The sequence below is a fragment of the Gasterosteus aculeatus genome, chromosome Y (assembly GCF_964276395.1).
Source record: "Gasterosteus aculeatus chromosome Y, fGasAcu3.hap1.1, whole genome shotgun sequence".
In the NCBI taxonomy this organism is placed as follows: domain Eukaryota; kingdom Metazoa; phylum Chordata; class Actinopteri; order Perciformes; family Gasterosteidae; genus Gasterosteus; species Gasterosteus aculeatus.
This window is the reverse complement of record NC_135709.1, coordinates 10,350,616-10,362,515: the sequence shown is the minus strand read 5'-3', so window position 1 is coordinate 10,362,515 and position 11,900 is coordinate 10,350,616. Positions and strand designations below refer to the sequence as shown.

The following is an 11,900-nucleotide window of genomic DNA, read 5'->3' as shown; positions in this document are numbered from 1 at the left end:
GGTAACGAGGAGATTACATTTTTAAAGAGTACATTAGTATGTTCATTGATGTACCGTTTTTTGACAGTGTGTCGGGAATGAAAGAAATATTAAAGAAAACACAGAAGTGGTCAGACAATGAGGGATCAGTCACAAAAACATCCAAAACAATGAGACCTTTTGTGATAATCAGGTCCAGGGTGTGTCCCTTAAAATGAGTAGCCTCTTTCATATGTTGAGACAGTTCAAATGTGTAAAATAGTCAAAAGTTCTTTTGCACCCTTGTCATGCAAATCGCCAGTATGAAAATTAAAGTCACCAGTTATAACTAGACAGTCAAAATTGGTAGAAATGCTAGACAATAATTCAGCAAAATCATCGAAAAAATGTTCAGAATTCACAGGCTTTGGGGTTGACTTTGAGCTGGAGAGAATAGGAATGAGATTTGTTAGATTAGCAGTGTTCACTCTCTTGGTGGTCACAACAGGAATGCAGAAGGTGCCATGTTTTGACGTAGGCGACCTTGGGTCCAGCTGATAATGCGGTCTACTGCTGAACCCTTTTCGATCTCAGTAATATTCAGGGCTGCTGTCAGGAGGAGGAGGGGGTGGGCATAAGGGGGGAGAGTGAGCAGCGTCACAGCTGGGATGGATTTGTGGAGGTGGAGCACGTCTTCGTAGAGGTGGGGGGGCAGATCGGCGTAAGATGGCGTCACCGCTGAGATGAGCTGGTGCAGGTGGACGCTGGGGGGGAGGGCGCTGAGGTCGATCTAAGGGAGTAAAAATAGGAGTAGGGCGGGGGGTAAGTGGGGGTAACTCTTGGAACTCCAAGGGGGAGGAGGGGGGAGAATGGTTTACTGAAGGGAGGGAGAAAGAGGGAGGCGTGGACCTGGATGGGGGCTCTGGGGAGGTGGGAGAGGGATGCTCACACGTAATGGAAGGAGAGTTAGAGGGGGATGGCATTGGCGGTCCTCCTTCGACGTTTCTGATAAGCTGTGTTTTCTCTTCCTTCTTTGTGGCCTCCTCTTCTTGTCTCGTGTCCTTGGCAATGGGGACAGATGGATGACGCATGATGTAAAACACGTTTGTAATGAAAAGCTTTGCTCCCATCTTATTCAGGCAAAGTCCATTTGTCCCAGAAAAAGCAAAAATTGTTGATACAATGCATTGAACGAACTGCACATGCAGTTAAGAGCAATTTGTTGAGCCAAAACAGTCTACTGAATCTCTCAGCTCCTCTCCCGGTTGGGGGCAGAGGACCACTGATAAACACCTCAGCATTCACAGAGCTGACTGTTTCTAGGAGATTATCGAAGTGCTCTTTCAACTTTTCTGATTGTTGTTTTTCAATGTCATTAGAGCCAATGTGCAGAATTAAATTTTTCACAGTTGGGTGTTCAGCCACAATTTCCAAAATTCTTTCTTTCAAGTCAGACACCATATCCTCCGTGAAGCAGAGTACTTTGGTGTCGTTACTACTTTTCATATCTTTTACAGAAAAATCAGCCACAATCAGATTTTCAGGCCCTGTCGTTAGCTTTCTCTGTGGCTTTAAGTTAGCAGGTCTTACCCTGCTGCGTGGTGGTGGAGGGTTATCCATAAATTTAGAGGGGGATCCATGGTCCTGCAACAGTGGAGCAAACCTGTTTTGTAGTTTTACACCTGTTTGCTGGGGAGGTTTCTTGGTATTTCCCCTCTTCAGTTGTCCGCTGCTTCGTTCTACGAAGCACGGGGGTTGAGGAGGCATTATGCCTGGATGGTAACGCAGGCCAGTCGGCCAGATCACAGATATTGGGCCGCTGGGTCCTGCCAGTTATCCGTTCTCCCTTGTCTGGTCTTCTCTTTGGCTTTGCACCAAGTGTGGTCCAGGGAGGATTGTCGCTGGTAGATTTATTACCCTGTACAGAGTCCTCCAGTATTTTCATAGTTCCATCATTGCTAGTTAACTGGGTTCTAGCATGCTCTTGTCCACTGTTTTGAGTCATTGCTAGAGTGGTGTTGTTCCCACATGGTCCATTTACTTTTACATTTACCTCTAACCGATTAACTTTTGTTTCCAGCAGTAAAATCTGTACGAGTTTGTGGTAATCTTCCGTAGAGAAGGGAGGCATCTTCTGCTAATTACCTTTAGCACTGTAGCACAGGCTCAGGCTTATCTTGTTTGGTAGGCCTCCTCGCGTAGTGTTGAGGAAGTCGTAAAAATATTGAAAAATGCCCGTTTTATCTAAAAGAAAATATAATCCCACTGGTTTTGTAAGTATCCAGGAGCTCCTGCTCTTTGTTTTGTTAAGCGATTGCCGTTGGCAGAGGTGAAAGTGGACAAAATGAGCAGAGCTGCTCCTCGGTGCGACTGGTCTCGGTGCGAGAGAGAAAATACGAGGGCAACACAAGTTATTGACATCCTTGCATGAGCCTGGTCTTGAGCCCTATCAGTGACATGCACTCTGCCTGGTCTTGAGCCCTATCAGTGACATGCACTCTGATCTGGGACAGCAAGTCTGTCATTGTCACTTTGAGATAAAGAGTGTCCCGTGCATGGCTTTGGTCCCTGGGCCTTATCTGTTAGCCCACAGCAGCATTCAGAAGACCACCGCATGAGCTACGGGCACTGAAGTCGTTGTTCGAGCAGGAGCATCGCGGCGTAGTCTGCTTCAGACCTTCAGACAGATTGGCATGAGTGATAAATAGCTATAAAATGTCAGTCTGAAGTAATAGAAACTCTTTAAGCTACCGCGTTCATTGTTGGCTCTTCGTCAGTTTGTCTCTCATCCCGATGGGTCGAAGACATTTGAACCAAAAAAAATGAAATTTCACTCACCTAAAACTCACTGAAGTAAAATGATTACAAGCTCCCCAAAAATACAGGATGGGATAAACAGTCAGAGGAAAGAATGCTTCCTGTTGGGGGAGAATTGTTGAGCCTGCATAGGGTGAGGCTACACTTCCTACAACCTGGAACGCATGATATTAATGTAGGACACAAATAGACTATGTTAACAATAGATATAAAAATAAGAGATCTTTCATAATGGGACAATGTTAGTCATTCATAATGGGACAATGTTTTTCTTACCGTGCCAATTTTCCTGGGAAAAGGAGCTCTCTGGTTCTCGGTCACGATCATCGGAGGGATCAGCAGGGATCTCTTTGACCTGAACGGCAGCGTCTGGCCCACACCCAGGACACACTAACGCACAAAGAGGAGAAACCATAGTGTGAATGTTGAAACAACAGGCCACAGTGTTGACAACATCACTCCCCCAAAATGAGTTGTTAGCATTTTGTTAGCCGTTAGCCTCATCCCCAACAACCAGGCATAACGGTACACACACAGCAGGCAGTGAATATGCATTTTGAAATGCTTAAACATTTCCCGAGCAGAGCGGTAGGTTCTATAATAAGAGTCGATATGATTTTCTTTGACATTTTTCCCCACTCTTCTTCACTTTCAGAGCACTGATACACTTGGGGCCGCTCTGATTGGATGTGATGAAAATAACGTCACTGACACTTCATGCTGGAATCCTGGCTGTTGACAAGGAGGTGCTGACCCACACGAGCCGATGGGAGGCAACGAATACACTAACAGACGCCCCGCCGTACCCGTACAAATGCATCACATCCGCCGGCTTCGCTGGACAAAAGTGCATCAATTTAAATTAAACTGACTAACGTTCTCCATTTCCTTTCATTGTCGTTCGTTCTGCTCTATTTATCTCTGTAACGACCTACTTGTCCTGATCTCCCAAAATCATCGGTCGAGGAGAAAAGCCATTATCGCCATAGAGAGCTAATTTGCCACCCATTATCAAAGGGGGCAACAACAACACCAAAGCACAAAACCAAACCAAACCAAAATCAGGTGATACGATCACGTGGACTTAATCGGGTAGAATATGTGGTCTAGGTGTTATTTTAACAAGTAAAGTTACTGGAGCGTCTTCAAACTGGCAACCAAACTAACGTCCACTTGTGAAATTCCACGTCTGACTTCAGTTTGCCGGCTATTTAGGTAATTAGTTAGCTTGCTAACGAAAGCTTAGATGAGCTTCATTCAGTTAATTCCTGCCTGTTGAGATAATATTATGGTTCCCTCTTTCCTTCATTACCATTTCTAACAAAACACTTTGTTTACTTTACTTTGTTTACTTTTCCCAACCGGAGTTCATTATTGTTTCCGTTTTATTTTTGGGTTGTTAAGGTGAAGTTTTGTTTATTATTGTATATCCCACCTCTTGACCCCCGAACACGGATGAGCTGGTGCTCGCCAGCGTTTACGGCCTCCATCCCTGTGCGTTCCAAAAGGCCGCGACAATCATGGTAACAAAGATTTTTGACAGGAAATTGGATGACTGAATTGGATTTCAGTGAACATTCCCCACACTAATGCGATTTGTCCAATTCAACGGCAGTCCATTGTCCAAACAAAGACGCTCCCGCCTAAATATTGAGCAAAATGACAGAACAACGACAGTGAAAGAAACTACACAGCAACAAGCCAAGTCCTTGAGTGCCGTTCACAACAACTACACCGTTTCAAAAACACCAACCTGAGGTTCCCGTCTCCTTTTGTCTTTTATCTTTTATAGCCTACTGTACAACCCTTTATTGACAATGTGCACTTCACACAGCCGCGTGTGTGTGCGGGACTGTTTGCATGTTTGCTGTTCACACTCCTGTTCTCGGCTGACAGAGACTTTGCCATGGCAAACACAAACTACCTCAACCCCCCCCCGTCTCCCCTTTCCTCCTCCACCTCCCACCTACAAAGGTCAGGGGGAACACAATGACACGGTAATCCTAAACACAGGCCGAGCAGAACAAATCAAGGTCACACAGCACAGTCGCTGAAATGACTTCTCCCATCAGACCCACTGAGGGGTGAACTTTCAAATGTCCGAATCTAAAACCGGACCTGGCGCGGTTGAGCAGGACGCTGCACGGGCAGTGGCGTGTGTACGTGTTTGTGACCCGTTCACAAGCGATCTGATGGACTTTTAAGCACCACCTGTGACAACCTTGGCCTCAGTCTGAAGCCCTGGGATGAGCGAATTGACGGCGTCGCGCACGGGCCTCAGCTGTAGGATATTCGTAAAGGAGGGGGAGGAAGACCCGGGAGGCACACGGACACCGTGGCATCATTTAAAGGGGGCTTGATGTGAGGACTGGTGACGGGGGTTAAGGGCTAAGATAGATCATGCTGTCAAATCCATGTCTTCTCTGAACTGAGATACAGTGGATCCGGAGGGGGTCTGAAGGTGCTTAAAAACCCATCGATGTTCTCGCAGGTGGATCAGCGCGGCAAGGCGCTGGCCGTCTGATCCGCACATGAAAGAAGGCTCGCCGCTGGGGCTTTCAGGGGAAAAGGGAAGTTGGAGCCACACTCTGCACTGCATGAAAAGTGGGATTTTCGGCAGTATGCGGCACTGTAAATTGTCGTGGAATTTCAGGTTTGTGGCAATTTGCGGGCAACGCCCTAAAACTGCCGTAAATTGTCAGAAAATTGATGTGGGCCTCCCTTGGCAGTTGTCCCCCCATGATCCCCCTCCTCCTAATTCTAGGGGAGGCTTTGACATGTAAATGAAATGCTGTGAGCTATACAAATGCAAATCAGGGTCGCAGAGGGAGTTTTAGCCCAGGTGACATTTTTTCAAAAGGTAAGAAAATCTCTGGTTCAAATAGATCAGGCTCAGTAGCCTAATTATAGACTCTTACATTTTAGCTTGAATTGATTTATTTAATTGAAATATGCTAGATTACTGTGTACGCCATTAGCAATGGCAAATGTTATGTAAAAAAGATACACAAAATAACTTCTTTAAAAAATGTGTTTTAATCAAGGTAAAATGAGCATTCCGTGCAAACAACTTTTGAATCAGCATGAGGGGTCTGCAGAGATCACAGTCTCCTAGAGCTCGACTACAGTGCATAGTGGCAGGACTACAACGACCTTTTCTTTGGTCTTACTTAAATGCACAGAGGATGTATTAACCACACATCTTCTAGCAATGCGCTCAACTGGCAGAAATGATGCTGGGTATGACGTGTCTGTTCCCTGCAAGCCCCAAACTTCTATTGGCTTTCCATAAAAATGTCTGTCCGGGTGGAGATGAAGCCAGGAAACATGTGCACGAACATGTTTAAATGCCGTACCCTTTGACACAACATTAACAACTATAAACTGCTTTATAATGGCTGGTCGTAGTTCTGCTAGAGGGTCAAGGACGGGTTCCTCAAAACTGTTAGTGTTTCCACACCACTTAGCATAAACATATGCTGACCTTTATGCTCTGCATCTATCGATTGAGTAAGTTACATTCTTATATGTTACCCGTTTATATGTCATGGCAAAACATTCAACCTCAGTGACACACGGGTACATCTGATGATACATTGTCAACATTGCATGTATGTCAGACTCAAGATTGTCTGGTGGAATGGAGAAAGAGGCACTACTGTACAGTTTTCTAGGGAAAGTCGTTCTGCTGACACCAAAACACTGCTTTACATAAAGCATATCAGCTGTTTAAAAGTCCCAACCATTTGTCTTCCTAAAATACTGGACCTTCCGTATAACAATAACCTCGTATGTGATTGGAGGACCCTTACACTCCTCGTCCAATCACGTGTGAGGTCATAGGCATGACTCAGACAGCAGTACTTGCAAGACGAGCATACAAACAGACACGTGTGTGTTACTATATTCAGAAGAACTGTATCTCCAGTTCCTTTGTTTGGTTTTTGCTGCTTCGTGAATAATGGCTGGACGACGTCTCGCCTTCAACTCGCCTTCAACTCCTCTCCGCGGTCACCAACTGTCAGCCAGTCCGCAGACAGACGAGAAGAAGCTGCTGAATGCTCTCAGTGGATCGTCTCGTCAACTCTAACAACAAACTGCCAATATCAACGAGCGGTTCGCTCCATTGGAGCGTTCGGGACTCTCTGGGTTTCTGTCCATGGAGGAGAGGAACTGACTCAAAGAAGAGGAGACGGGCGCACAATCCCAAGATAGCGGTAAGAATACGTTCGATGACTGCTAGCTAAGCTAAAAGTAGCGTAGCCTCAAACGAAAGCTAAGCGTAGCCTAGTAGCCTTACAAATGAGCAGAAACAGCTTTATTAAAGTGTGTTTTCTTTGCCGTGTCGTTTACAGGAAGCGGTGCGTCGTCTTCACAACTCCGAGACGAATTACAGGCGCCACGAACCGGAGCACGGGTCAGATTTAAATAATATGCTTTCATTCTGCGGTATAAGGGAATATATACGTATAGATACCATAGGATGGATACCGATCATAACTGTACATTTTGTTTTCACAGACTAATCTCGCCTCATAATGAGGCGGTGACCTCGTATTTGCTCCGGGAAAAGTCCAGATTTAGACGACGTCATTGTGTGTAAGTGACACCGTTTACTGTTTCTCCTTCCTTTTCTCCTTAACGTTACTGTGACTTGCGTTTGATTTTTTTGTATTCATACCACACTCATTTAATTGTTTTCCAGCCGCCTGTAAGACTTATTTAGAGACGGGACGCAGGAGCTTCAGGTTCAGCCGGAACACTCATTGCGGGCGGAAGCTGCGAAGGATTCAGCGCGGAGTCGAGCGAGAAGAAAGAGGGTCAGAGTTTATTTGCTGACTTTTTTCAGGTGCATTGATATATGTGTTGTGTCCATACGCATCGCATCGCTCAGTACTGATTCATTGTTGTTTTTACAGCTGCTGGAATCGAAACAAAGTGTGCTGGCTGATGACGAGGTGGAACTCTGGAAATCCGCCACCGTAGAGATCACGTCGGACGGAGAGGACGGCGTTGTTGGCGGGGTTTCGGGGTGGATTGTACGGTCGCCACACACACACGAGCCGCCTGCACAACAGACCTGCCTCGGAAAACACGGCGCCAGTGACGGTCTACAACCCCGAGGTTGGCGAACGGACAGTTTACTGAGCTGTAGTTTTTAAACCGCCGTTACCCAAGTGTGGGCAGATCCTCACTTTGTATGTAGTTGTTGTTTGTGTGTTGTTAATAAAGCTCTTTCTTTGCATAAACATGTGGCAAATGTTCATTTTCTCTATAAATTCATTGATGTCCTGGTTGGTATCCTAATAATAGTGTAGTAGCCTACATAGGATAACCATGAAATGAATATACAGCATAATATGAATATATAAATATATATAAATAAAATGAGGCGGGTGACCAATAGCGACAGATCTGCCAACCAATCACGAGTGATTGAAAGTTGTGGTTTCATCCAATAAGGAGTAAGGATATTCAAGCCCGCTCGGCTCGGCCACCCGCAGTTTCGCTGCATTCATATGCTAATTCGGGCCATTCGCACCTCCGCCAGCTCTCCGCCTACGTCATGGTTCGTTTCCGACAATTTGTGGCACAAACAAACGCGACGTGCGCGGGTTGCAAATTTTCGGAAAGTGTCGGAAATTAGAGAGATTTCCGGGCGTTTACGGGGACGAAAATCTCACTTTTCATACAGTGCTGCAAATCACTCATTAGCTGCCTCTCTCCCTCTGGTCCTGCGTTACATCAAGTTAACAGCTCGTGCTGAGGAATTGAAAAAAAAATTCTCTCACAGTAAATTAATTATCACCAGCCAATATTTCCTGCTACGATAACATTAGCTATGCCGATCCATTTGCGATGGAATGCTTCCGCTCTGTGTCTCGGAGGAACCACAGTGAGGTTTTGGGAAAATACAAAACTTTGACAGCAGCATTAAAAAGTTTTAATTTAATTACTGCAAAAAAAACTTTTCCGTGGTCTGGTAATTTAAAAGGAGGGTGCCAAGAGCACTATCTCATATCGGAGATTCAAATCTCAGCATCCCCAGTGCAGTCAACGCAGCCATTCAACAAATCATTCAAACCCACTGGCTCATTGAAACAAGCTTTTAAATATGGCATGAGTTAGTTACAGATTCTTTAGAAGCTGCTGCAGCACTGAACTTTTGTTTGATGGGCCACTTGAGACGGTGCAAAAGCATTAGGTGGAGGGCGAGAGGGGGGAGGTGGGGGGGCACTAGAGAATATAGACAGAGAAAAGGACAATAGATCATCTCACGATACGAGTCCCAGAGAATGAGGAGCTGCAGCAGATTAATTGATGGTGAAATAATGACGCCTTTGAACCGCCCTGCTTCACTAGAGGATCGTCTTCTCTCATATCGTTTTTTCCCCAGCTCCCCAAACTATATACAGTGTGTATATATATATATAATGTCCAATATGTTCTTTCTCTAAACCAGATGTCTTCAACAGGGGGTCCGAGAAGGTACTGTAGGGGGGTCGCAAAATTTTTGGTTGATAAGACAATTTTTTAAAACAATTTTTTTCCCCACAAATGTAAATGTCTTCAGAATCAGAATCAGAATTTTATTTATGGTCTTCAAATACACATTAACATGAATCCAACATTTTGAAGCGAACGGATAAATTGATGGAGAAGACGTTATCTGTTAGTCCGCAACACACATTCAGCTTCCCTCAGCAGCTCTCAAGCTGGGCACCGGTTCACTCACTGCTCCTTTCATGCTGATACGACAGCGCAGGCAACCAGCCAATCAGATTGCGTTCATGCTCACGTCTAAAAATAAAGATGGCGAACCAAAACTCCGTAGAGTAGGGGGTCCCTGCTCCACCTCGCCATCAGTTTAGGGGACCTTGGCTTGAAAAACGTTGAAGACCTCTGCTCTAAACAAATCACTGTTGCCTACATTATCATTTTATTCATTTTTGCCATCTTTCCCTTCTAGTAATAATAATGAAACGTGTGATCAATGTGTCTGATATCCAAGCACTTTCTACTCTGCAAAACATGTCACCATTTTCCCAACAATTACCTCAGTGGATCCAGTGTTTTCATAGCACATAGAATTGATGGCCAAAACTACAAAAACGAGTCCAAAGTACACCTGCTCGGTGTTGCAGCAGTGTATTACGATTTACATCAGCATGCTAACATGCTCGCAATGACAATGTTAACATGCTGATGCTAAGTGCTTCAGCATATTAGAATGCTATCATTTTAATAGTTTGCACTAAGGGAAAGTACGGCTGAGGATTCCAAAGTTATGATTAATTAACAGATGTATTAATAAACCAAATAGTGCATCGTTTTCTTCACGTGGATATTTGTGAAAACATTTTAGGACATTCCCAGGCGCTCCTCAGAGACAAAAGGTACGAGACAGACAACTCAAAACATAACACTAATTCACTTGTATCCCCAATGACTTGCCAAAGTAACAGCCATTGATCCGCATAGACCGACGAGAGCAACTTCACGCTCAAAGAGAGGGAGACGTTCATTAAGCTCCAGGCAGCAGGAATTGTAGCTGCAGGACTCTGAGGACTGCGGCAGGAAGACGGATAATCTCTGCGAAAACGAGGGGGGGATACCAACTGTACCTGCAGCCCCTGGAACTTCACCTAATCAACTTAGTGTATTTGGAGGAAGCAAAGGGAAAGTGGAGGTAGGTGGAGGTTATGAATGAGGCACAATGGTGTTTATTCAGGTGCACCGAGTTTTGTAAAGGCAGGCAATTTACTGGCTACAGAAACACATTTCTGTTGAGTAGCCAGACAAAGCGACACATTTGCGGAGAAAAAAAGATGCAGGCTTATCTGCCAAAATAGGAAGTGGCCAGTGAAAGAGTAACTTTTCATGCACCATTCCCCCGGTGCAAAAACATTACAGCTGTTTATGTTGCCCTGTAGCAAAGTGTTTGCACTCCTTTCCAAGTGACCTTGTGCATGAATCATAATTGTAAAACCAAGAAATGTCTCAACGTTGGGGTATTTATTAATGTTTAGGGTTTTTTTGCCTTATTCTGACTTTCACGTTTTGCCTCATGCTGAATCAAAGCATGTATAAAGTACACCTTTGTGAACGCCACGGTGGACCCGTCAATAACACTTTCGCTGTCACTGGGACATTCCAAAGTGTTCCAAAGCGCCTTTTCAAAGGATAACATTTCCGAGGGCGAGTATTCTGGATCAATAATCTTAACTGTCTATCAGACATTAGCTTCATCAGCCCGCGGACAGATTTAGTTCTGGGCTCAGTTGTTTCTGGTGTCTTGCAGCAGTGCAGGAAAATGCGCATCCAGGGTGATGGCGATGATATGCTTGATAGTGCTAAGCAGCTGTTGAGCTCCTCTCACGTGTTCCTCTTGAGTATTTCAAAATCCTTTCTTTCTTCCTTACTTAATTTCCTTGGTGGATGTAACATCAATCACCGTCTCTGCACTCTCCCACTACTCGGTCATCGTTCACTGACCCTTTAATGCCTCCACTTTCTTAAATATGATCTTTATATTTTTAGTACACTACATGACCTTAATACCTTTATCACTAAAGTTATTTCGCACTTTCTTCAAATATCCATTTGGTTTGAAAGTTTACGGTTCTGGGTGTTTCCCAACTGCCTAATATGGCATCTTTGAATTATGTCAATTGATAATAATTAAGTTTGTTTGAGCGTGCCTTACATTTATGAGTGTCAAGTCTTTCGCAATCTGCAATAATGATCACTAATGCATGAACGTCTTGTGAATCACTCTTAATGTCCGTGTTTAGATCTCCAACCAAGCATCCCATGCTAAAATAACCATTTTGTCCCCTCATCAAAAGGAATAGTTTAACAAATAAACTTATTTCCTTTTCTTTCAAATGTACTCGACTCGCATGCCTGTTGAGACATCTGTGAATCTATACATGGCCACCAACTGCTTACAGTTTGCCGGGTTGTGAGGGTGGTAGTTTTTGAGATCCATTCATTAGAATCTATATACTAGCCATAGTGCTACAATTAACCATAAATCACAATGTAAAGGGACTAACTGACTAATTTATTAATGGTATAATAAATCAATCATTAAAACACTGGATGTGTAACATGTGTAGATG

At 44.4% G+C, this 11,900-nt stretch overlaps 1 protein-coding gene across 1 annotated transcript in view; it reads right to left on the bottom strand.

The window, feature by feature from the left end:
- Positions 1–457: 457 nt before the first annotated feature.
- LOC120812521 (cadherin-4-like) overlaps positions 458–11,900 on the bottom strand; it is an 87,942-nt gene continuing 76,499 nt past the window's right edge. The window contains exons 5-6 of the mRNA XM_078097983.1: positions 3,052–3,165; positions 458–748 (exon numbers count right to left, since the gene is read on the bottom strand). Coding sequence (XP_077954109.1) covers positions 458–748; positions 3,052–3,165 — 405 coding nt within the window. The remainder of the gene's footprint in view (positions 749–3,051; positions 3,166–11,900) is intronic.